This window comes from Chrysoperla carnea, chromosome X (genome assembly GCF_905475395.1).
Source record: "Chrysoperla carnea chromosome X, inChrCarn1.1, whole genome shotgun sequence".
Taxonomy (NCBI): Eukaryota; Metazoa; Arthropoda; class Insecta; order Neuroptera; family Chrysopidae; genus Chrysoperla; species Chrysoperla carnea.
In genome coordinates this window covers 34,088,705-34,114,686 of record NC_058342.1, presented here as the reverse complement: position 1 = coordinate 34,114,686, position 25,982 = coordinate 34,088,705, and the positions used below count along the sequence as shown (strand labels likewise).

Genomic DNA, 25,982 nt, shown 5'->3' with positions numbered 1-25,982 from the left:
TCCAATAATGATTTAGAACTATAATTCTTAACATAAATAATTTCGAATCGGAAATATTTTTTTATACAGTGGATTTTAGAAAAAGTACTTTAGTTTCCAATAATGATTTAGAACTATGATTCTTAACATAAATAATTTCGAATCGAAAATATTTTTTTATTCAGTGGATTTTAGAAAAAGTACTTTAATTTGCAATAATGATTCAGAACTATAATTCTTAACATAAATAATTTCGAATCGCAAATATTTTTGTATTCAGTGGGTTTTAAAAAAAATATTTCCAAATGATTCAGAACTATAATTCTTAACATAAATAATTTCGAATCGAAAGCATTTTTTTATTCAGTGGATTTAAAAAAAAGTATTTGTAAATGATTCAGAACTATAATTCTTAACATAAATATTTTCGAATCGAAAGCATTTTTTTATTCAGTGGATTTAAAAAAAAATTATTTCTAAATGATTCAGAACTATAATTCTTAACAAAAATATTTTCGAATCGAAAACATTTTTTTATACGGTGGATTTTATAGAATGTCCAGGAGATTTCTGCACGGCGCCTGGATTAATTCAAAATATTATATAATTTTAGTCAAAACCTAGCTATAAGGTCTATGAAGATACCACAAAAGAATTATCAAATTGGCCCCCTAATAAAAAATATTTCAAATTTTATAACTAAAAAAAAAAAAATTAAAAATTGTCTAGTAGGGGAGGGGGCCTAGAGAGTAACTAAACCTTTGCCAACTGTTTTAATCCGCTGTCATTATATATAATTCGCCTTGCTGTGATAATAATTTTTTTGTTAAAAGAATGTTTTGTTTGGTGCATTATTTTCGTAAATCCATGATTTTTCTTATCTGAAATGTGCTTCAAATTAGTTCCATCATTTTAAATTAAACTAAGAAGTATATTAAGTTTCGATTTTCGCCCCAATTTTCTAGACCATATTTCGACTACCAAGTAGTCATCATCAGTATGAATTAGCAATGAGTAACAAGCTATTTATAGCTAATTCATACTGATGATGACTACTTCGTAGTCGAAATGCGGTCTAGGAAATTGGAGCGAAAATCGAAATTTATTTTGAAAAATCCTAGACTTCTCGTTTATTATCTTTGATAATACTTGTAAGAATTATATTGTTTTTTATTTCAAGCGAAATTAACTTTTTTTTTTTAATTTATAATTTGTGCCAAATTGTGCTTGTTTTGAGCCGGAGTTTAACGAATTGACTTTTTTGCGGTCCAAGATAGCTCAGAATATATAATTTCAAGTTAAATTCTGGTATGTGAGATGCTAAGTTGAAGCGCATCAAATTTTTGTATAAACAAATTGTTATAATTGTATTTTTTTTTTATTTATGTTATATTGTTATTTATAATTTTATTTAGGGTAACCATTTTTTGGACAGTTCTCAATGCAGGACGCGAGACTAGAGACCAATCAAAGCTTTTATCACACTTTTGAATTTGACATTTTTAGGTCATATCTACAAGAAATACACTCAAGAACATACATATATATAAGGACGTTAAACCTCCTTTGTCGGGCTATAAGCGCCCGTGGCCGAATTTACGGCGCCTACTTGTAATGCGCATTGTTGTGTACTTTGTAATGCGCATCAGGCTGTCTTTCATTGCAATTGTTTTCAATCAGTTAGACAGCCTAATGCGCAGTAAAAAGTATGCAACGACCCATGATACGACCACTCTCAGAGTGCGCTTGAAAGTTATCGGGGAAGAATTGAATATAAAACGCTTTAAAAAATCTGAAATATTTCCGAATGAAGAAAAAAGCTTGAACAAACAGAACCTGGGATCAGGACAAATAAATAAATGGTTACCCTAATTGTATCATGACAAAATTAAAAATGGAAGTTTCATTTTTGAAGGAAAGATAGTGGAAAGTGGAATTTTTCATATGGCTTCGCTTTTAACGATATTAGAGCTAGTTTTCGGAATACAATCTTTTCTCAAAAGAAAGGAGATGATATCTCGTAAACTGCTAATTAAAACGCGTTGGATTTATTTCGGTTCCTGTAAAGAGTTCCAAATTGAATCACAGGGAAGTTGCACAACCCTGGTAGACCCTACTTTATGGGTCGTTTAAAGCGATGCCGGTTTAACGGATTTAAACCCTTTCCATCAACGCAACGATTAATTTATTTACAAAAAAAGAACAAAAAAAAAATTGATTTGTATGATAAACTGTTACTAAGCATATTTATTATGATTAAATTTTTTATTTATAATTAATTGTTTGGCATGAATTATTTTTATTTTAAATGTGTACAAGGTGTTCGGGGAAATATAAAACATTTATTACATTTGAATCCTAATCGGGTAAACAATGACAGAATTCATGAGAATCCACAAAAACAATTGGGAATATTCAATGAAAAATTTTAACCAAAAAATGAAAATAGCGTAAAAAAGATGACAAAAATTGAAACGTGAGTGAGAGAGATCCGACAAACAGTAGACTAGTCCGGGTTTGATTCCTGGTATGAGTATATTTTGTTCAACTCTCTTTAATTTATAATTTTTATTGAAAATTCGTTTTTTCAACCGATCTCCAAATCCAATGATCTTTAAATTTCTTAAATTATTTTCCCGTACACTTTTTGACTTATTCTTACATCAAAATTAAGTATTACTTTGCTCGTTTTTACTTAATTTATTGTATATACGCTTTTCTTTATTTATCCAAACGATTTCATAATTATGAAGCACAAAATCTAAATAAAATCGTTCAATTGGGGAAATTTGCAAAAAAGACATCAAATTTGTTTAATTCAAACTAATCAAATCAACATCTTTCAATTTTTATTAATTTTACAATAAAATATTGATTTTTTTTCCATTTTATATGCTAGTAACCACGCACCCCCCCCCTGTGAGATTGTTTTGATAGCTTTTAAAATTAGCAAGAAAACTGCAGTTGAGAGTTTAAATTTGAGATCAATTTTCATTGAATGGTAAAGATAATTAAAAATTTTTGTGAATACACCCAAAAATTGTTTTATGTAATCAAAACCGGGTTATAATGACTTTGAGAAACCGGAAAATTAGTTAATTTATTAGTTATTTTCCATGATAACTGTTACTAGGTAGAAGTAGCGGACTTGTTGGCAAGAGAGTCGTCTCAAACGCCCCTTTCACCTAAGCCTGTCATTCTTTTGGTTTCATCTGGTTAACACTTTTGGTCTCATCTGATTAAAACTTCATCTCTTACCCGAAAATGTCTTGCCTTTGGGTGACAGGTTGTTCTCAAAGAGGGCACAGAGGAACCATTGTTCTAGGTGCTAGGATTCCGTTTACGGTACCTCTCTTATGTACTATTATTACTATTTTTGAATGGGCTAATCTTTAGAGAATCATGCCTCCATTTTGCTTCAAAGAAGGATTATTTTAGTAGGAGAGTCATCAAATGATCTAATTACCTAATAAACGCAATAAGCACTGATAAATAATTCATACTAATGTTGATTAATCCAAAAATAAGCTGGTACTCTAGTTAGGCCTGTAGTTAATTCCTGACTGTTTCTACGCTATAGTAAAGTACTAAAAACGATTTAACTTGAATGCATTGTTTTATGAAAATCGAATTTTCTGCCAAAAAAAACATCAAATAGTTAGAAATGAAACGTCTCATTTAATGTTAAATTGAAAACTTTATTTTTTCTTGAACATTTCAATAAAATTTGTTGAAATTTTTAATGGAAAAATGACAGTTAAAAAATAATAAAATCATAGGTTACTGTTATTAAATTTGACAGATATCCATTGACTTTATAGTTATACATAGACTAAGCATCGCTATCGTACCAACATCTGTCAAATTTTTAAATCACAAAATGTTTTACATAAAACATCGTGATTTCACTGAACTTTTTCACTTATTTGACCCAAGCAATTACGTCAGATGTTGGCACGCTTAAAATCGTTTGACACTCAGTCTATTTAATGTAATGTCAATGGTGATAGCACCCAAAAAGTCGGGTTAGGGTGCTTTAATCCAATGTAGAAAATAATATTTACTACAACCTATCTTCGTAGCATTGAAAATTACAAAAAATTGAATAAAAATTTCCGATTTCGATTAAGATCTGAATCTAATGATTTCCGATATTCGATCTGGAAAATTGACAATTATTAAATTTATTTCTTGTGGGTAATTATAAAAAAAGCCTGTAAACAAAATTATACAGAGAATTCGTACCTGTTAAATTTTTTTTGCATGCAGTTTACAATTTTCATTTCCATTCGTGAATAATGAGTGATGATTAAGTATAAAAATAATTTATTTAAAAATAATTTTAATTAACCTAAGGAGAGTAAAAAAGTACTGATCAGATGTATTAAGTTATACGCTTTTAACAAATTTTAATTTGTATTTTTAATATTTTCTAATTTATTTTAATCTTAACCTTACCTTTTTATTTACTTCCATTTTCTTTTTTTAGAAAATTTAACAAAAAAAGAAAAATAAACTAAAAAATCGGTAATTGTCTAGAAATCGAGTTCTAGCTCAAAATAGGATATCGAATTTTTTTTTATCATTGGACAAACAAGCTAATAAAGTTTGCCGTGAAAAAATTATAAAGGTAATAAAGTGTGAAACGTCAAAAAAAGGTTGGAAGCAATGAGCTACGTAAAAGAACGAGGTGGGGCTGACACTGCCAAAAGGCACTTATAATTCACACAGAAATTTTTAATCTTCTAACCTCACAATGTCATGTTTTGAGATTTCCGATATAATAAAAATTAAAAAGGGAAGAGGTTTGGGAAGTTAGCACTCCTAAAAGGCACTTCCATGACACTAACTCATATATATTTAAATAAAATCTTCTCAAAATCTCATAATTTTCGTTTTTGGGGCTATAAAACAAAATAAAATTCCAAAAACGCGGCGTCATGAATTTCATAAGAGGTGTGTTCAAAAACGTCTATATTGATTAAAAAAATTCTAGGTCTTATTTTGAAGCTTCTCTTTTAGAAAATTACCTCAAAAAATTAAATGAACAAAATTATTATTAAAAAAAATTAAAAACTTAAAAAAAAATGTTTATGTGCAAATTGAAAATAATGTTGTGAACGCTCACCAATGTTTGTAAGGTTGAATGTATGAAGATGAACGGCATGAACGCATTCGCAACGCATGCGCGCGATATTTGTAAAAAGAATTTGTAAATAGTAAAAAAATTATGTTTCGCGAATATTTTACCAATAATTAAATAGTTTATTTAATTAATTGAATTGATGTTTAAAAACATAACTGTAGTATACTTTGGAGGGCCTTACTATATTATTTAGGGGGCGTTATTTAATAAGGCGTTAATACTTGTATAATGTATACATTTACCTACATAAACACGAACAGGATTTCTGCCCTCATCACTTAAAAAGCCCTATCTCCAAAGAAAACAAAATTTCGAATTCAAGTTGTTTTAATGTCCAAAACTTTTGTTAAAGTTAATGTAATATATTTTTAAATTATGTATTTTTTTTTTTTTAAGAAACAATTCATGTGGGACGTCAAATTGGAATTAAGGCTACTAAAAAGGCATATTTTTTATAATAATTCGAAAACCATAGACATAGTAATACTAGACAGCTCCATAAACTTTCTGTGTTGAAAAGTTGTGCCAACTTTATAAAGAGACAACCTCTGTTCTAAAAGTAGAGCTATCTTTGTTCCACTGTTGGTGATTAGTGAAATATGAGAGAGATAACTAAACCAAAACTTTCCTTGTATCTCTTTCTAATATTGGAACACTAATTTCATCGTATCCGCACTCTATTATACAATCTCTTTGTCAAAAATGGTTGGAGTTAGGGCACCCTGGTTTTTATGTGATCAGATCAGGGCAGATTTGTCATTTAAGAAATCATATCGTAATATAAATATTACATAATATATTGATATTCAATTCATGTATTGTATTATATAATTAATTATATATTCATTCATCAATTATTTCCAAAATCAAAAATTTGTTATCCAAATGGCTATAAATGTTAAATAAAAATTTTTATATTTGTAATTTGCTTGTATTTTATTCTTGTATCGTTATATTCCAGGAATTAATATCAGTAGGAGCTAGTTTCGTTACTCCTTTAATAAAAATTACCTTTTTCGAAAGAAAAATGATAACCTACAAGTCAAAAGGTAAACTGGAATATCAAAGTGTCGATTTGGGACGCTCTTAAGCAATCAAATGAGATCGAATTAAAATGCTGTTCGTAATTTTTAATGTTTTATGTACTCAGTTTTTCTATAATTAAATATTTATTTTAAAATGAATTGTCGAATTTAAGTGAATTATGTAGGGTTACCACCAGGTCAGATCTTGCCCGGCAGTGACTTTACTGACTTCTGGAGAATTTATGTTGATATCGGGAATCGAAAAAGGCTACATAATTTCGAGAGTCTCTTGATCATGTCTGGAGAGATATCAAATCCTAAGTTAAAAAGTAAAATACAAAAAAGTTATCGGACTAATATGATTTTCTTTTGTTTAAATAAACGTCATTCACAATTCATTCCAAATTGATTAAACGTAGTGATTCATTCTTGTCATTAATTCATTAAAAATAGATCATTAATTGTATTTCATTAATTTAAAATAAGTGATAGTTTATTGATTTATTGATTTTGAGATATTTGTAACAATTTTTCGACATCAAATAGAATTAAACGATTCCCAAATGGAATTTGATACGACAGCGTGCACGAGTAATGAGAGTCAAATACCCACTGTCACTAATGAAGATTATGGTATCAGAGACGTTTGGTGTTACAATATCGAAGAAGAATTTCGAACGATAAGAAAAGTTGTCCAAAAATATCAATATGTTGCAATGGATACAGAATTCCCTGGAATCGTTGCTCGACCGATTTGTGAATTTCGACAAGACTATCAATATCAGGTGGTTCGGTGCAATGTTGATATGTTAAGAATAATACAATTAGGTCTTACGTTTCTGGATGAAAATGGTAAAACACCTGAAACAACTTATTCGACCTGGCAATTCAATTTCAAATTTGATTTAGTTGAAGATATGTATGCGTTCGACAGTATTGAATTATTAAAAAATTGTGGCATACAATTTGACAAACATGAACGAGAAGGTATCGATCCCCTACATTTTGCAGAATTATTAATGTCGTCTGGTGTTGTGCTCATGGATGAAATTAAATTTTTGTCATTTCATTCTGGTTATGATTTTGCTTATCTTCTTAAATTGTTAACGGATCAATATTTACCGCTGGATGAAAGTGAATTTTTTGAATTATTAGGATTGTACTTTCCGAATATTTACGATGTTAAATATATGCTGAAAACGTGTAAGAATTTAGGAGGTGGTTTACAAGAAGTGGCTGTTCAATTAAATTTATCTCGTCTTGGATTACAACATCAAGCAGGATCCGATTCACTTCTTACTGGTATGGCTTTCTTTAAAATAAAAGAGATTTTTTTTGGAAATAAAATTGATGATTCCAAGTATCGTAATCATTTATTTGGCTTAAGCAATTAATTTGTTAAAAAAAAAATGAAGATACAAGTACCTGATTCTTAAAAAAATAATCAATATTCTTAACACTTTTTTTTTATTATTTAATACTTCAAAAAAATTTACATTTTCTTCAAACACGGATCCACAAACTTTTCAACAACATTTCACTTTTCATGTTCGCATCTTTTCATTTTCTTTGTCTCCACTCGATAAAAAAAACTAAAAAACTCTGGTTCATTTGGGCAATTGTCCCTCTTTGAATCCGTGCTTGGTTGATCTTGACGATTAAAAAATAATTTAAATACATTCTAAATATATACAAAGTTTCATGTAAAAGTTTCAAGAAAAGCTAAAATACCCGTATTTGTACGCCAGTAAAAAAAAAAATTTTTTGTTTATCAATTATCACAATTTTCATACGTAATATTTTCTTTATTTTCTTCGTGGATTATATTTAAATCAGTTGGGTCACTGGCAGCAGGAGGTCCTAAAAAAAATTCAAATATAAATTTGCTTATTGTTTAAGTTTAGGAGATACCCTGGTGGAAAAAATACTTGAAGAAAGAATAAGTCTTAGAAACTCTGAAAAAGTCTTTGAAAATCTGAATTTCTCAACGTTTTTGGACTGTCTTATTTTGGATAACTCTAAATTAGACAGTCCAAAAACATAATTTTTTCCATCAGGGTGCTTGCCAAGCAGTGTTAGCATTTTATAGTAGGGCTTCGTATGTTGTCAGGGCCGTAAAATTATCGTTTGTCATCCAAAATTATCGTGTACCAAATATAAAATTAGATTTATTGTTTCTAATAAAAGTAAATCCTTATACATTATTTCTCCAGCATGTTTTTTTTCCTGTCCATATCCTATCTTCCTCATTCCTTTATCAAATTCATCAAATTCCAGGATTCATCGATCATTTTCAACCCCATCCTGTTGGCTTTTAACGAAAAATAGAATCACAATAATGGGGTTTTCCCCGTTAAAACGGAAGATTTACCATGTTTTTATCGTTAAACCGTTTTTTATTATTTAAATGGCGCAGCCTTTACATTTCGCACCTCGGCGGATATTTTGAATTAAATTTTAAACAATTTTTGTAATTAATTTTGCGAATTATAAGTTTTTAAATTCGGTTAAAGGTCTGACAACACTGTAAACAATTACGTAACGTTACTTACGAAAAAGATTTGTTTCATAATCGCTGGTATTTGGAATATAAGGGGGTGTAGTTTCTAATAAATGACTAAAATCGATATTTTGAAAGATTGGCATTGTTTTGACATCATGCGCAGCTGGACGTTTTGATGGATCCGTGGTTAATAAATTTTCTATTGTGTAAACCATGCTTGGTGATAGTGCTTCATCATCTTCAGGCCATTCCAAAACTAAAAAATTCAATTATTTTTAACAAGTTTCACTGTAAAGGAGGAGAATTATTATTCACATTCAAAACATTAGTTTCCTAGGACCTAGACTTTTTTTATGAGGATGTCTGAAAAGCGATTATCGAAGGACCTTGGATCAACTTAAGACTAACAACCGACAAGTCATTCTTGATTTCGATCACTCGAACGTTAAAAAAAATAAAGTTTAAAAACTAAAACCCTGCCTCTCTAACAAAATCGTGCATTAAAAGTATGAAAACAAGAAAATAGTTTCATCTGAAATTGATATGATAACTAAAATCGTCATTACAGCCGGAGGACCTCTTGTCTGTGCTGTGGTAAACTTTTTACTCTAAGAGGTCACCCGACTGTATTGACGATTTTATTTCGAAATTATTTTCTTGTTTTCATACTTTTAAGAGCACGATTTTGTAATAGAGTCGGGCTTTTAGTTTCTGAACTATATTTTATTTAAACTATTTTGGGGTTATAGTTTCGTGATAAAGTATTGCAATATATATTTGAAAAGTACTAATTACGCCCTTTCATTTGATACCTAACACGGTATTATTAAATTATAATTGGTTTTTTGTTCATGACTTTATGTCTTCTCGAGGGCACCTTATTGAATTTATTGTGACGCCACATAGCCTATAACCAGCTTACGATCGAGAAGCTTTTAGCGATACCTCATTTGTCAAATTATGATAAGTAGCTTAGAAGCTAGGAGGGAAAAGATGAACATATCGTTTCTTGATAGAAGTAGAGAGAGGTTTAACTGTACTTACCTCGATTGATAATATTATGAAAGACGAGCTCAACAGTGGAATCATTAAATGGTGGTATACCAGTGACAAACTCGTACAAACATACACCTAAAGCCCACCAATCAACAGCCGCTGTATGTGTGTCGCCTAAAAGTAATTCAGGAGCTAAATAATCAGGAGTACCAACTAAACGTGTCTGTTGACGTCCAACTGATTTCGGTGTTTTTAATGGTGGCAAAACACCTGGTAATAATGGCGACATAAATGATGATTGATCCTGATCGTATCCATGCGTCTGATTTGATTTTTGCTCAACAAATGTTGAGAATTTAATGTTGTGTATAACACGTCCGTTTTCTGTATCGGAATTCCATCGACGTAATTTTTTAGCGCCTACAAAACAAAACATGAAATTTTAACTCACATAATAAGCGGAGAGCCTGTGACAGTAAAACTGCACTAATACGGATTTTCGACGACCTCTCCGACCTAAATCCGTTGATTCATGAAGTAGTGACCAGGGATGGGGCAACACTTTTTCTCCCTTGGACAATTTAGGCTCCCTTGGACAATTCATAATTCCTACGCATGGGCCTGGAATGAAATATTATATAATTTAAATTGAACATACCAAACGAATATTGCGTAAATATATGTCGATGTGGACTTGAACGTAAATCACGACGTTTCGGTGTTGAACCAAACTCTGGTGATAATTCATACGCTTTACGTTTTCGAGCAACAAAACTCTCTGAAACCGAACTACGTCGTCGTCGAATATGTTGTTTACATGCCGACAAAGTTGTATTATTTGAATCGATTATTTTTCGATGATTTGAATCGTCCAATTCTGAATCATTGTTCACGGATGATAATTCACTTTTACATGTGTCATATTTTTCATCGTACGATGTACACATTGTATCATTTTTACATGTTGAAAATGATGCATCCTGTATTACATAAAAAGTACTGTATCTCAACCTCTGTAACATCTTGTAAGTACTGTTGTTTCTTTTTCTTACCTTAGAAACATTATTGAATGCATTTGGCGTGAGGAACGGTGTAATTCCGGACATTCTTAGCGGTAAATTTACATTTGTTGAGTCATGCGTATTACAGTGATCCATTAATCGGACAAGGGATGCAGTGAAGGATTTCTTTAAATCGATTTGACTTGGATATTTCGACGTTGTATTTGGTGTGGACTCTTCAAAAATAAATATCAAAATTTATGCGCCGAGCTCGAAAACACTTAGCAACTATTAAATTATTACTTTCTGGAATGTCCACTCAATTTGCTCTTCGGGATATTCAACAAAAGAAACCCAATTTTGACCCAAAAAATGCAAAAATCGAATTAATTTAACGATTGCGCGAGTATTATTTGAGACATCGCCTAAAATCGTATAATTATACGAAGGGCGATATCCCGAAGAAAGTTGAGTGAACATTTCAGAAAGTTATCGTTGAATTGTCGATAATGTTAGCATGTAAAACTTACCGTTCGTATGAATAAAAGTTTTATTATCCCCTGACCCAAAACTAAAATGACTAGTTAACGATAAAAGTTGACCAGGAGTTCGTGTGCATAAATTGACAGCTGGTGAATTAATGTTCATTAAGTCTGATAAAACTAGATCTGCAAAAATTAAATTCCTAAATTATTATCCAAAACGATTTAATCACTGGCTAACATTTTGAACACAGTTTGTTCTGACATCATCTATCCTCCATTTCTACAAAATCTCTACATATTATTTTGTAATTATTCAGAGGCGGATTTAAAAAGTTTAGATTATTTATACGAGAAAGAAAAGTAGGTTAATTTACGAAGGCCCAAAAAGGCGCCTTGCGTTGCCGTAGGTTCTCAATAAAACCAGGGATATTCCGAAAACGGGGTTGTATGGAACTGAATCGGGATTGAGAAACTGTAATCGCGTTTCCTTCCGATGGTCCTAGATCAGAGGATAGAAGCTGTAGAGATATGACATAAAATGAACTGTACATGTAGACCAGTGATTTGCAAGATACCTCTTTTGACGTCAATTTCCGATAGACCAAAATCAGATAATTTGACATGACCATCTTTGGCCAACAGAATATTGTCTGGCTTTAAATCACGATGAATAATATTATGTTTATGTAAATATTCTAGAGCCAACGTGATCTCAGCTACATAGAACAACGCCATCTCCTCCTCAAAAAAACCAAATATCGATAGCAATGATTTTAAATCACCAACCATATATTCCATTACCTAAAATCAATTTACCATTAATTCGAGAGGCGCCAAAGAAATTGATTGAGATTGATTTGAAACTTACCAAGAAAATTGAATCGGCATTTTGTAATGAATAATATAGATGAACACAAAATGGACTCCGTGATAATGCTAATGCGTTACGTTCAGTTACTGCGGATGAGACCATATTCTTTTTTATAATATCCGACTTTTTAATTGTTTTAATCGCAAACACTTGCGATGGATCGTTACGTTTGATCGCCATGTCAACTTTACCAAATGCACCCTTACTTATCGATTTTATTATTTCAAAATCTTCAATCGCTGGTTGCTAAAATCATTTGTACAAGTCAATATATGTTTTAACGAACTGAAACAAAGGGGTTTAACCTCCGTTTTTCAGATATCTATCTATAACAGAGGCCACTCACATCATTATTTATTTAATCTTTATTTATTTTTTATTTTAAACTACACCCAATATACAATTAAATTTTTATGATGTGGGTGGAACGCCCGGGTCCTTACGCATACTTTGCATCCCCGGATAAAGATGGTCCTTGACCCACTTATTGTGTAGATTCAAGGTGCTTTAAAAATAGACAACGTATTTAATAATAAATAAGAGGCTTAACAAGAAAATATTGCCAAGATATAAATTTTGTAAGTCCCTGGATTGAAGTTCCGTGGCTAACGGATTGGTCCGTGGTCCGTGTCACTAGAATAGACGTAAAAACACCGACTCAGTGGTCGTGCGATCTCAATTGTCTATAAAACGTTCGGCTACTGACTGGGAGGTTGCTTGATCACACTGTCATCCCTTGGATAAGAACTGACTCCTCTCACATCTAAAACTCCACCCACTCTGAGTTCTGAGTCAGTTCTTATCCAAGGGATGACAGTGTGATCAAGCAACCTCCCAGTCAGTAGCCGAACGTTTTATAGACAATTGAGATCGCACGACCACTGAGTCGGTGTTTTTACGTCTATTCTAGTGACACGGACCACGGACCAATCCGTTAGCCACGGAACTTCAATCCAGGGACTTACAAAATTTATATCTTGGCAATATTTTCTTGTTAAGCCTCTTATTTATTATTAAATACGTTGTCTATTTTTAAAGCACCTTGAATCTACACAATAAGTGGGTCAAGGACCATCTTTATCCGGGGATGCAAAGTATGCGTAAGGACCCGGGCGTAGAGTCTTGAAGGCGCTAACTGATCGCCTCATACCTACTAACACAATACTGTTTGCAAAAAAAGAGGGTTAAAAGTTCAAATTTGTATAACAAGGGCACAACTTCGGGTTTGTTTAGGAAGACTTAAAAAAATAAAGGAGAAAATGGGGCCGTATTAATACGGGTCTGCGTGTTTTGGCCCTTACGTGCACCCTGTGGCCCTGACGTTCACGAATTTATTTATTAATGCGGTATTTTCGTAATTAAAGAAAAACTGTTAATTTTTCACCACCTCCGCCAATGGATTCGTAATCTACGTAAAAAATGGTTTCATTTGGTTTTCTCCCTGATGTTCTAAATTTGCGTGTACGTATTGAGTATATGTATACACACTACGTCTAAGTATTATAAAAAGTAATATGACTGTTGTCACAAATAGTGCACCATATGTATGAGCATGTTTTTATTAACTGGACTATAATGGCTAAAAGACGTTAAATAAAATTAAATCTTGCTTGTTTTCAAATACAATTTCGAGTCCGTAAAGTTGTCCGGGTCTCTAATTACATCCACGAATCGATCCGTCGATGGTGTCAGTACCAACACCGAAATTTAATTCTCTATGAATCCGCCACTGATTATTAAAATTTAAGTTTAAAACTTTCCACTTACCTTCACATAATTTACTTTTCGTATACTATTTAAAGTTGCGAAAAATGGAAAATCATTTTGATGCGTTATCCGATCCTGTTGAGGTGTTCGCATATTTGACAATGAATTACTAACTTTTTTCTGTAATTTCGTTATCGAACTGATATTATTATTAAAAATGCCACTGTTTTCGTTTATATAATTCGTATTTGATGTAATCATTTTTTAAAACTTTTTAATTTCACCTCTAACTGTAAAATTTGAAATTTATTTTGTAAACTAACCTTAAATTTATATTAAACTAAGTTTTATTTTCAATAAAATTGATTCAATTTTCACTGAAAAGTAACTGAAAAAGTAACTGAAGTAAAATGAAAAATACTAATTACTAACGTACCTAAAATACGAGCACATAACATAAATTTTCATTAGTTTTCCCAATTATTAAAAATTTCAAACATATCATGATTTTTGAATTTGAAGAAAATACGTTAAAACTGATCACATGATCTATTCAAATTAATTAACCAATATTTTATTTTTCAAATTTAATAATTTCTTTATTTTTTTCCTTCTGGAAATTTAATTTTACCACAATTTATTTATAAATCAATAAAAAATTTTTTAAGAAAACTTTGTAAATATTTTGAAATGAATAGCCAAGTCCGTTAATAAAAACTTCATTTAAACTTATGTATAGGCAACCGTTTATACAATACCGGAAAAAATACGTTAAGAAAGACCGGGAATTTTAATAAAATCGAGAAATTTTAAAGATTTTTAGAATACAGAAGAAATTACTGGTGAATTTAGAGAAAAATGTAGGGACTTAGGAGAGCTAAAAACACCCTTCCATTAAACTTCTCAATTTTTATAAGCATAGAAAATTTTTATTCAAAATTTCCGAAATTATGGCTTCTGATAGTTTTTGATGATTAAATCAAAAGTTTCCTCAGATACAAAGTCTTAAGAGCACACAGATTTTCGATATATGAAAAATCTTTCAAATTTTAGTGTAAAATTTCAAAATTTTTATACCATGCATATGTGTAATATGCAAAGTATACTAAGTTTAGTCCCAAGTTTATAACGCTTAAAAATATTAATGCTATGAACAAAATTTTGGTATAGGTATTCATAAAATCATCTAATTAGTCCATTTCCGGCTGTCCGTCCGTCTGTCTGTGGACACGATAACTCAGAAACGAAAAAAGATATCAAGCTGAAATTTTTACAGCGGACATAAAAAGTGAGGTCGAGTTCGTAAATGAGCACCATAGATCAATTGGGTCTTGGCCTTGATGGGTCCGTAGTTTAAATGTAAAAAATATTCCTTATAAAAAAAATAAACAACTTTTGTTTCAAACATTTTTTCGTAAACATCAATGTTTATACGTGAGGCCGCAAATTAAGCGTAAATTGTATAGTATGTATTATATAAATTGTATATGAATGTGCAATGTGATTTATGCATGGTATTTCAACAATTAACTCAGTCAATTGTTTGTTTTCACTTGTTTTAGTTTAAATCATATCAAGAAAAGAATTGCATTTTTCTGTACATATAGGCAAACGCAATTACATAAATATAAAAATATTGCGTGCATTATAATGAAAAGTTTATTTTTGTTTGTATAACTTAGCAGGAGAGATTTTTTTCATTGAAAAATTTTATATCTATCATAACAATTGACTTGATTTAAAAAATTTCGGGGTGAATAAATTCAACTGTGTAAGTTTGAGTGTGTTTATTTTGTTTGGAACAAAAAAATATCAAGTTGAAAGAAAAGAAAATCATTTTTGTATGCACAATTAATTAATTTAAATTAGTTTTAATTAATATGACGATAGGTGTGGTTTTTAAAAAGATATTTCTGGCTGAGATTCATGCATGGATCATGGTGATTCATTAATTTAACTAAATATTAAAAGTAATATTTTGAGATTATTTGAGAATGGAGACGTTTAACATGGACGAATTAAATTCTTTTGATATTACAAAATCTTTATTACAAGGTAAGTTATTAATTATTAATTTTATATTAATATCAATTAATTAGTGCGGTTCTTTCGCAATAATATAACAAACAATAATTTGGATCTTGTGGAAACAATCGTGAGACTTGTCGTACGGATAAAAATGTTTAAAAAATTTTTGGACAAAAAATAATATTTTTAATTTTTAGTTAACAAATAATTCTTTGATCCTAATCTCCAAACTAATTTTTTTTTTGGATACAAAATCGCTTTTATTGTTTATAACAACGAATTGTTGAGGTTCGACTGCCCAAAAATTTAGCCGGTTAATTATGTAGCAATATTGATTGTATTTTTCACATGTTTTTGGTTAACCGCATTTTCTGATTAAAGAACTGCACTATCTCATATATGATTATTATAGCAAGTTTTTTTCTGTCCTACCCTTATGACTCACCCCTCGTTTTCAAGCTTGTCATGTCTAGGTTTGACGAAAAATATACTAACTTCATAAGAACTTTTGATTTTTTCATCACTTTTCTACAAAATTTGTTGTTTTTAGCCACGAGTAACGGTAATTCCTCACGGGTCGGGCTAGTAATTATTATTTTGCGGTTTTGTTAAAGTCAAAGTGATAATAAGTTAAAGTATATCTATTTCTTTGTTTTCAGAAATGTGTACATTTTTAAAAACCGTGTGCAAACATCTGCCCAAACACTATCAAGCGCAAGCTGAATTATTAATTAAAAAGAGCAATAATGCATTCACTAAAAATATGAATTTCAAAAGTGAATACTACATTGATATGAATGCTAAAAATGGATCTTTTAATAATGGTACGTAAGTATGAAGGGTAGAAGTAAGGAAAATTATCGTAGTGTATCTTAGTGTATTAAATAAGGATGGCGCTGCTGTAGCAAAAGTGTACGTTTTGGGAACGTCATGATTCTAGCGCTGTCTAGGACAAGTCAAATTTATGCATGAATATGATTGAATTGTTTATTTATATTTTGATAATGAGTGATATAAAAAAAATTATTTAAACTATGTGATATGATTTATTTCTTATTTCTGTTGAAATTCGACTTGTCATAAACAGCTTCTATTTTCTACCACCAGACAGCGCTAGAATAAGTTCCCATTGCGAATAGAGATCTAAACAAGTTATTAAAGAAAGATTTAGGAGTACAAATCAAACAACTTTTTGCTACAAAAGTGCTACTCTGGTCAATTTTAGAACTGTTATTTGATATTTCATTTACTTTGATCCCTATTTAAAATGGCCCTCCTTGTAAGTCAACCATTCAGTTCTTATTCAATAATTGCTAGAACTTCTGGCCTAGAAAAGAGAGCCTAGAACTTCTGGAAACCTTATCTTCCTCGAATTATCCTCGAAGAAGAATTATCCTGAGATACTTACCTTTAGTTTAACTCTGCCCTAAATCTCAAAATGGGAAGGGGAAACAGGGGATTGTAAGCCCGCTGATACTTTAAAAAGCTCTTTAAATGAGCTTTTTAAAATGATCGAATATTATCGGATCGCACGAATAAATAATTATCCTGTTTTGATTTTAGTGATAGAAACTTTAAGTAGTGATTACTCAGACACTTATGTTGAAGCAGTGACCACCGCACCAAGTGAATATGAAACTCCTGGGGCAGTTATCGACCTCAAACAAATTAGACAGACAAATAACGATGACGAATGCCCTTATGCGAACAAATCATACACAGATTTAAAAGAAAAATCACCACCGATGGTAAGTTGTATACCTACACAAATACATGAATGCATCCTTTTTGTTGGGATATTGGTGTAGAAATTTGAATTACATTAATTACTTCTATTATCAATGATTTCTTTGTATTTTAGGCTGGAATTTTACGACGTGGTCGAAAATTATTTGGGTTCTGTTCACGAAAATATTTCGTTATAATCAAAGAAAATTGGCTCCTATTATACTTATCGGAAAAAGATGAATCACCAGCACATATTTGTAATTTATTCACTCATGAAATAATTCCTGATACAAAAAACGAAAAATCATTTTCAATAAAAGATAACGATGAAAAATTATATACATTCATGACGAGAAATTCCAAAGAACGGGAACAATGGATAACACATATTAACGAGAAAATTTTATGTAAAAACACAAATGAAAAATTAACGAGTCAACCATCGTTACCAAAAAGTCGAAGTCGTAAACTACCGTTAATACCTACAACACAACCAACCGCCACAATTAATAACAGTCGAAAATTATATCCCACATATGCGCGCGCAACTGTAAATACAGAGCCTTCATCAAACATATCATCCGATATTTACACGGATTTGGATACTTCGCAATCCCAAGAATATGCCCAAGTTAGTATAAGTGAAACCAGCAATCAAAGGAAAATCGAAGAAGAAGAAAATAATTATACGGAAGCTGAATCGATAGTGATGTGCGGAAAAGTCCACAGTATTGATGCATCAACTTACGAGACAATTACTGTTCCCGGTTCCCCACAATATCAAAATGCGAATAAATATTTTCATTGATTTCAAACACATAATCTGCCGAAAACGTACACGCATGACTTTTGACAAGATTTTCAGTTTCTTAGGAGAATATTATGCCAGATATACGACCCTAAATGTGTGTATTGTGGCAAAAACTTTAGCCTGTCACATCCTAAAAACTCGTTTATAACTATCAGGATCCAAGGTCACTTGGTTTAGGTGCTAAGAACCCATTTGCGGTTCTTGCTCTTCAAAACTGGAGAGTTTAGCGCCACACATATTGTACTAAATGATTGATTCGATGAAGGGGAAGCAGAAGGGAGTATAAATGCACTGTTCTGAGTTTCTAACTAATTCTAAACTGTGTCGCTTCCAAATATATTCACTAATTTTTAAATTTGTATTTTTATATTTTTAATAAATTTTGTAATTATTACTCAATTGCCTCTTTTCATTTTATTTATTAAGACTCAAAACGCCCCAACGCTGAGAAAGAGTTAATTGTTAAAAACGAATTTGTAGATTTCTCGATCGATATCTCAAAAAAGATGGACGATAGGTCAAAAATGTAAAGGACCTTAATTGTGGATCATAAGAAAAGCAACAAAAGAGTATTTCATAAAAATTTTTGTATCTGAACGAAGAATCGAGTTATTATGAAAAACCTGAATTTAACCCGTTTTTCAAGATGTCGGAAAATCCACAAGGGAATTTCGGTCGACAATTCGAAGTTAAGCTTTTCTAGACCTCCCCCACGTAACATCAAAAATTTAACTCAATTAGTTCATCGGCTTATCTACCCCGTTTTTTCCGACATATTGACTGGACTATAATTAAATCAAAAAAACCAATTTTTACCCCCCAAAAACAAATTTCAAGTTAAAAAACAATAAAAAAAATATTTATTATTCAAAAATACTTAATTTATAAATAACAATTCGTCCATAGGTATCAGAACTACCTTGAAATAAGAATTTAATACATTTACATGTCTTTTGTTTCGATAATCGAAAAACTTGTAACGAATTATCATCTTCCGGATAAAATGGTTCACTTTCTTTGTTACCGTCCTCTGACCCGGATGTTTCCACCAAACATTCCGTTCCCACGAAACCACCTTGAAATTGTATTGCAAACGAACTGAAGGCCAGATTTTCATCGAATTGAATTTCTATCCATTGGGGTAGTCCCTAAAATAAAATAAATGAACGATTTAAGGGAAAATTCTATTTAAATGTAGGTACTTCCGTACCTGATCCGAATTCCAGCATGTTGTTTGATCCGAATCGAATAAATACTTTTTGCCGAACATAGAAGCATTTCGATTTAATGTGCTACTCACGCTGTTAATAAAAATTTTCGATTATTAAAAGGTTTTATTAATATTTTTAACTTAATTACCGACAAGTAAATTTTTTATTTTTTAATAAATCTTCTTTGTTTTGTGTCATTTTTTCTAACCTAAGAAAATTCAAAAATCATGCTTCTTTTAACTTTGACAACTGCAGCAAACTTGGGGTGCGTTCCGATATACATTGGAGGATCTTACTGGAGAGAAATTCGTTCTGTTATTTTTTGATTATAATAATCAAATATTATAAATGAAAAAATCAATATATATTGTTTATAATGTTCATTGATTGCATTTGTTTATTAATTTTATACACAAAACTATTTCAATAAATTGTACTAAATAATACAAAAAGCATTTATGTAAATATATAACACATTTTTTTGAATTGAAGCTTTTAAAATTTTTAACCATAAATCGAGGTAAAATGTTAGTTTCATTGATTAGCGGCAGAGGGCACACCATCGAAATTAATGTTAGTTCAGCAAGTTTACAATAGATGGCACCACCATCGAAATTAATGTTAGTTCAACAAGTTTACCATAGATGGCACTACCATCGAAATAAATGCTAGTTCAACGAATTTACCATAGATGGCACTACCATCGCAATAAATGTTAGTTCAGTAAAATTACCATAGATGGCACCACTATCGAAATAAACGTTAGTTCAACAAGTTCACCATAGATGGCATCACCATCGAAATAAATGTTAGTTCAACAAGTTTACCATAGATGACATTTAGATGTAGTTTTTGTAATCCTTTAAGTTTTTTCACTGAAATAATTTTTAAAATTCATACTTTACTATGTTATGTTTTCTTTACTACAAATTATCAAATAATTCGATATGTAAATGGAACGAAACGAACAAACAGTTAAAAGTTTTATAATAATTAATACTAGAAAAAAGAAAAAGCTTTTTAGGGTGAAAACACTTACTTACCATTTCCCTATCAGGTACTAATATTTCCCTTGTAATTTATATTCTCCTAATACAAATGTTAAAAATTTTCATAATTCTTGGTGAAATTAGTTTTGAAAAAGTGACATGTGAAAATGGAAAATTGGCTATATCTCGAAAACGGTTGGTTTTCCGAGATGTTATGTAACATTTAGATGGGTTTATTGTAAATGGATAAAAATTTGAATGGAATTGCTGCAAAAAAATTGCTGTATGAATTTATTTTGGAGAAAATTTAGGTTTAGGGTAGGGTTTGAATAAAAACTGATAGTTCGACATAGTTTTAAAAATATGTATGTATTTCTATAGTTATAGTTTGTTTTAAATTTTTTATTACAGTTATTTAAAATTGACAAAACAAGATAAAAACTAAATTTACAATAAAAATGTTTGTACAAACAGATCAACGCATCTATCAGATCATCAGATCAGATCCATCATATTCAATCACAATCAAATGACCACATGATAACTGATAACTCTGAATCTGATGCTGATACGATACTGATAAATCTCATATCATACTCATTTATAACAAATACAGTCAAAGTTACTTAATTTTAACGACCAATTGGCAAGCTACAAGGTGAGTCAGTTATTACCGTCGACCTTACAGAAAGGGGTGGGGGCTTAGCCTTAGGTTAGATTGACTGTCCTGGAGTTGGACACATTTAGACCAAAGGGTCCACTGTAATACCGAAAAAGGTTCCGCGAATCCCCGGTCACTTCTCCTTGAACGATTTGAAGCTGTTTAAGGACAGCAGAAGTGCTTTCACGTCAACGGACTTAAAGTCGGAGAATTCGTCAAAGAAAAATTGGCTCAAATGAGGCTACCTTTTCATGGCAAGAGCTGGAGAGTGACAGAGAAGATGAAATATCGGCCTCAGCTTTAACCATAGGAATAACTGTTGTAAAAATCAGTTATTCTTTTGTGTTTAGTAAAGGCGCAATTCTACTGAGGCAACATTGGGCGACATGTCGCTCGATATTTGTTGTTAAGTGTTGCTTGTAGTTGGCGTGCGACAACGTAGCACAAAATTCAATTAAATTTGTCCAGATTCTATGTTGCATGCTACAAGCCGCACCGATCCGTTCACTGTTAGATAGACGACGACACTGTTCAACTTGTAGCATGCGGCAAGGAGACATATTTACGTGTCTTTCTTGTGTAGCATACTTCCAGGCCGCATGCTACATTTGCCTCAGTGGAATTGCGCTTTTAGGATCAATTTTACGAATTTCTCTCAGACGCTAATGATTTTGTAGAAGATAAAATGTACTATATTAGATATAAGTACCATAAACGATGCGTTGCGTTCGTTTTAAGAAGTTTGACTGTATGGCGCACTTATATGGTAATTTTAATTTAAATTTATTTAAAAAAAATAGCTTTTTATATAATATTACGATTACGAACACCTAAATGCTAAACAAATAATCGTGGCACAACTTTATTTTTGACTACTAACAAATGTAAATGTCCTAAACTTTGCAAATCACAAAAAAAAAAGAGAAACAGATCGAAATATTCCAACAATAATAAAATACAGTTGCTCATTTTGAAGATACAAATCAATATTGTTTAATTTTAGTATGGCTTTCAAAATATATATGCGAAAAATTTTACAATGACACTCAATGTTCATCTCTATATCTGTAAAAATTTAAAACAGTAAATGTAAAACAATTCATGGCCATCTTTTCTGAAATACTCAATGAATTATGACTATTTTACACTTTAAAAAATTGAAAACTGTGCATCACTGTTTACTCTTTAGGGTAAAACTTTGGTGTCCATTTTCTCCAAAACTATAAAAGATAAGCAGTTGAAAATTTACAGGTAACTTCAACTAGTGATCTTGTGACAGATTTTCGAAAAACGAAAAAAAATTCTAGAAAATACTTTCAAAAATCAAAACAAATGGCGACCGAAAGGCCACAATAATTATTTTGATTTTTTAAACACTTCTAACTTATTAAAAACTGTCTATACAGTGTATTTCAAAAACTAACTGATTTAATTGTTTGCTTTTTTTTTTAGTTCTAAAATTTTTCGCATGTATAATCTAAAATGCCTTGTTGAACACATAATTACATAACATTTTTTTGACATGAATACTTGGATGGGGCTGCTTGATTTCGAACGCCCGAGATAATGGTTTAAAACACCGTTGTCAAATAAATCAATATAAACAATAGTCATCTTCATTATAATAACCTTGTAGGCAACCTTACTAACATTTAAAACTATATACGAAATACAAAAATTATTTTCTCGTGATTTACATAATTTGTTTTTTTTGTCAATAAATAATTTTGAAACGAATTTTCGTGGTGCTTTTGTCAACAATTGAAAATGAATTCGCCTATTTTCCAAAAAAAGAAAATACTCACATTTTTTTTCACTGTATTCTAGATTCTTAGAAATAGATCTCTACGAGTACAGAGTACTATAAATAAATACAAAAAACAAAATCTGGAAGAACTATTTTTTGAATTAAATTTTTTAATACAGAGTATTTATTTCACCTTTTTTTCTCGTATTTTTTTGGCTTATACCCTAAACATTTTTGAAATACTTTGTATTAATTGATTCTGTATCCACCAAAATTTAAAATATTATCTATAGTACAATTAAACTAAAAAACTGATTAAAGCCTTTAACTACCCTCCAAAAAAAAAAGGGGGTTAGGTATACGCCCCTGAGAGGTCGACTTTTTTTACGAAATGCATCCAACTTAATAAACAACTGTAGAAAATTTCAAAGATGCATTAATTTTGTCTTTTTAGATATTTAGTTTCATTGTACTATAAATGAATTAAGAAAAAAATTGCAAATAAAAAGCATTGTTCAAGTTTAGTAATGATATGACTCACTTGACTAAAAAAAATTCCTTAGGTCCCTAGCTCTAGGACCCTATGCAAATCAAAAAAGGCACTTTTACTTTTTTGGGCAAGTTTAGCAGAAAAATAAAACAATCAAATTGATTTGTGCAAAACGTTTCATATTAACTTCGACTTGGCTTCGATTTTAAAATAAACTTTTGACTTGACTAGAATTATTTTTTTTTTTTTTTTTTAAATTAGCACTCAAAATAATTCATTCAATACAGGGAGTTTGTTAAATATTGATAGAAATGTAATTAACTGTAATACAATCAATTATTATTTATCCAAAGAAATCTACAAAAATTTTCAACCATAAGGTGTTTCTTTCACTACTTGTCAGTTTCACGTTAATTTTGAAATGGTCCAAAAGTTTGGGCTTTTAAGTCTAAGACACAATTCTAAAATTTTTTTTGAATACTCAATAAAATCTTGGATTTTGACAAATTAAATGAAAGATTGAAAGACCCTGATAAAAAAAGTCCGATTGAATTCCAATTCTTTCCAATTCATTCCGATTGAATTCCAATTCAACCCAATATAAAATTTCCAATTCGATCCCATTCATGAATTGTAACCAATTGGAAATTTTTTTCCAATTAAACCCGATTCATTTCAATTAAATTTCGATTCAAAATTTTAATTGGTTTCAATTGGAATTAATCGAAACTTTTTTTACCGATTTCCGATTCATGAATCGGATTTTTTTATCAGGGGGAACGAGTGCGATTTATTATTAAGTTGATGCAGATTTCGTTTCGATAAAGTTTTCTTGGCTACAAGAATAATTCTGTTCGAATTGTGTTCACAGACAAAATTTTATAAGCTTTTTGTTAATTAAAACTACACAGTACAAATGTTTAACGTTAACTTCATTTATGTATATAAAATCAAATACAAGGTATCTCAAAAGTCATTAGATTATTTGAACGCAAGATGATACAAGGGAAATTTGTTTCCACGAAAAATCACAATGAAAAGTTATGGCTTTTGTAATGACCTAATGACTTTTTTAATATATTTTTCTTTTTAAAATATGGACATTTTTCAAATCAAAATCATTTCGAATCGAAAGAGAATAAAAATGGTCCCATTTAAATACAAAAACAAAAATTTTTTTATTATTTTTGGTCTTCTGAAATTAAATCTTAGTAAATTTTGTAAAGGCTGCCATTACCTTTTTAAACTGTTTACAATTTTCACAAAATTAAAAAAAGATTAAGGTTGATTGGATAACGAGGGCTTATCGTACTGCTTACTTTCTTGTTTACTAATGCTGTCTCTTTTTACTCCCTATTTTTAGCTCACTTGTGGTTAATTATGAATAAAAATAGCTTGAGTCTTTCTTAGTATTAAAATCCAATAGATTTGCATATAAAAAAAATCAAATTTTTATCTAAACATTGATTCAGTGTCCGATCAACCTTAAGTTTTTTGTTTTTAAATAAGCACAGTCGGGAAGCGTTTTTTTTTTTTGTTATTTTAATTATCATTTATTGGTAACTACAAAGGCAAAATGTAATTCGATGTATGCGCAAATTATATTTGATTATTGCTTTTTTAGGCAGCGGCGTTTTCCTTTTAAATTTTTTTTTTTATAAAAATCTTTTTAGAAAATTTGATATGAAAATATCCAGTATTAAAATTTTTTTGAAATTGTTTATTTTTAAAATATAAAATTGTGTTTTAAGTGTTATCATGAAAAATTCAATGATCTGAGAGATCTCTAAGGTCTAAAAATTGAACTTTGGAGGGAATTGGAGCCTGACACAAGAACACCAGGAAAAAATAAGAAGATTTGAACGAAAGATCATAAGAAGGATATATGGTGTAATCCGAGTGAGCGAAGAAGAATGGCGCATCCGAACCAATAGAGAAATCCAGGAGATCCTGAAGGGGGAAGATATTGTGAGTATTATAAAATCACAGATGCTCAGATGGTTTGGACATGGGCAAAGAATGGAGGAAGGAAGGGTACCCAAGAAAATATTGCATGTCAAAGTGTACGCCACACGAAGAAGAAGCAGGCCTCGACTCAAATGGTTGGATCAAGTTATCGACGACCTGAAGGTGATGCGAGTCACTCGATGAGGATCCGTTGTCAAGGACCGAGCAATCTGGAGGAGAGTGGTCGAAAAGGCCAAAGCCCACCCGGGCTGTAGCGCCTTTTGGATTGGCATATGAGGAAAAAAACCGTCGACAGTTCCATGGGTCATCCATGAACAAGGTGGACGGACGAACTAACAAGATGTACAGGGGTTTAGTGGTGGCTTCCAAGAGTATTTTCGTAAACTTCGGGAGGTACATAGACTATAACTTAACGAATACATGATTTTGGCGGCCATTTAATATCACTAAAACGTGAAATAATACGACCTCATTACTTTTTCACGAAAAACATCGAACGATTCACATTCAGTTTTTTTTGTTCAAGATCCCACAATCCAGTCCTATTTTTATCCCTGACTCTTAGACCAAAAATTCTACATCAAAATTTTTCATAATAACACTTAAAAATTCCATATGTGCGTTTATTGTGTTCTT

The 25,982-nt window shown here is 30.8% G+C and overlaps 4 protein-coding genes across 4 annotated transcripts; 2 read left to right on the top strand and 2 right to left on the bottom strand.

Annotated features, from left to right (window-relative positions):
- Nucleotides 1–6,713: 6,713 nt before the first annotated feature.
- LOC123303077 (CCR4-NOT transcription complex subunit 8-like) lies at nucleotides 6,714–7,544 on the top strand. The gene has a single exon (XM_044886176.1). The coding sequence runs from the start codon at nucleotides 6,714–6,716 to the stop codon at nucleotides 7,542–7,544; it is 831 nt and encodes a 276-aa protein (XP_044742111.1).
- Nucleotides 7,545–7,655: 111 nt separating this feature from the next.
- Nucleotides 7,656–14,165, bottom strand: LOC123302620 (serine/threonine-protein kinase greatwall). The gene is made up of 10 exons (XM_044885641.1): nucleotides 14,150–14,165; nucleotides 13,774–14,003; nucleotides 12,004–12,252; nucleotides 11,711–11,936; nucleotides 11,181–11,318; nucleotides 10,702–10,886; nucleotides 10,308–10,629; nucleotides 9,698–10,069; nucleotides 8,703–8,909; nucleotides 7,656–8,010 (listed from the first exon to the last, which is right to left on the bottom strand). The coding sequence occupies exons 2-10, from the start codon at nucleotides 13,972–13,974 to the stop codon at nucleotides 7,922–7,924; spliced, it is 1,989 nt and encodes a 662-aa protein (XP_044741576.1). The 5' UTR covers nucleotides 13,975–14,003; nucleotides 14,150–14,165; the 3' UTR covers nucleotides 7,656–7,921.
- Nucleotides 14,166–15,722: 1,557 nt separating this feature from the next.
- LOC123303075 lies at nucleotides 15,723–18,337 on the top strand. The gene is made up of 4 exons (XM_044886175.1): nucleotides 15,723–15,768; nucleotides 16,401–16,565; nucleotides 17,305–17,489; nucleotides 17,603–18,337. Exons 1-4 carry the CDS (start codon nucleotides 15,723–15,725, stop codon nucleotides 18,275–18,277), a joined length of 1,071 nt encoding a protein of 356 aa, XP_044742110.1. The 3' UTR covers nucleotides 18,278–18,337.
- Nucleotides 18,338–19,155: 818 nt separating this feature from the next.
- On the bottom strand, nucleotides 19,156–19,770 carry LOC123302672 (nuclear receptor 2C2-associated protein; the record flags this gene model as incomplete). The annotated part of the gene is made up of 3 exons (XM_044885714.1): nucleotides 19,640–19,770; nucleotides 19,491–19,581; nucleotides 19,156–19,428 (listed from the first exon to the last, which is right to left on the bottom strand). Coding segments are annotated over exons 1-3 (414 nt in total), but the record flags the coding sequence as incomplete, so codon positions are not given.
- Nucleotides 19,771–25,982: the final 6,212 nt, after the last annotated feature.

Coding starts and splice junctions, on each gene's coding strand:
- LOC123303077 (XM_044886176.1), top strand. CDS start 6,714: ATGGAATTTGATACGACAGCGTGCACGAGTAATGAGAGTCAAATACCC.
- LOC123303075 (XM_044886175.1), top strand. CDS start 15,723: ATGGACGAATTAAATTCTTTTGATATTACAAAATCTTTATTACAAG. Junction 15,769..16,400: donor TACAAAATCTTTATTACAAG/GTAAGTTATTAA, acceptor CTTTGTTTTCAG/AAATGTGTACATTTTTAAAA. Junction 17,490..17,602: donor AAGAAAAATCACCACCGATG/GTAAGTTGTATA, acceptor TTTGTATTTTAG/GCTGGAATTTTACGACGTGG.
- LOC123302620 (XM_044885641.1), bottom strand. CDS start 13,974: ATGATTACATCAAATACGAATTATATAAACGAAAACAGTGGCATTTTT. Junction 8,910..9,697: donor TCATAATATTATCAATCGAG/GTAAGTACAGTT, acceptor TGAATTTTTTAG/TTTTGGAATGGCCTGAAGAT. Junction 8,011..8,702: donor TTATGAAACAAATCTTTTTC/GTAAGTAACGTT, acceptor AATTTTTTTTAG/GACCTCCTGCTGCCAGTGAC.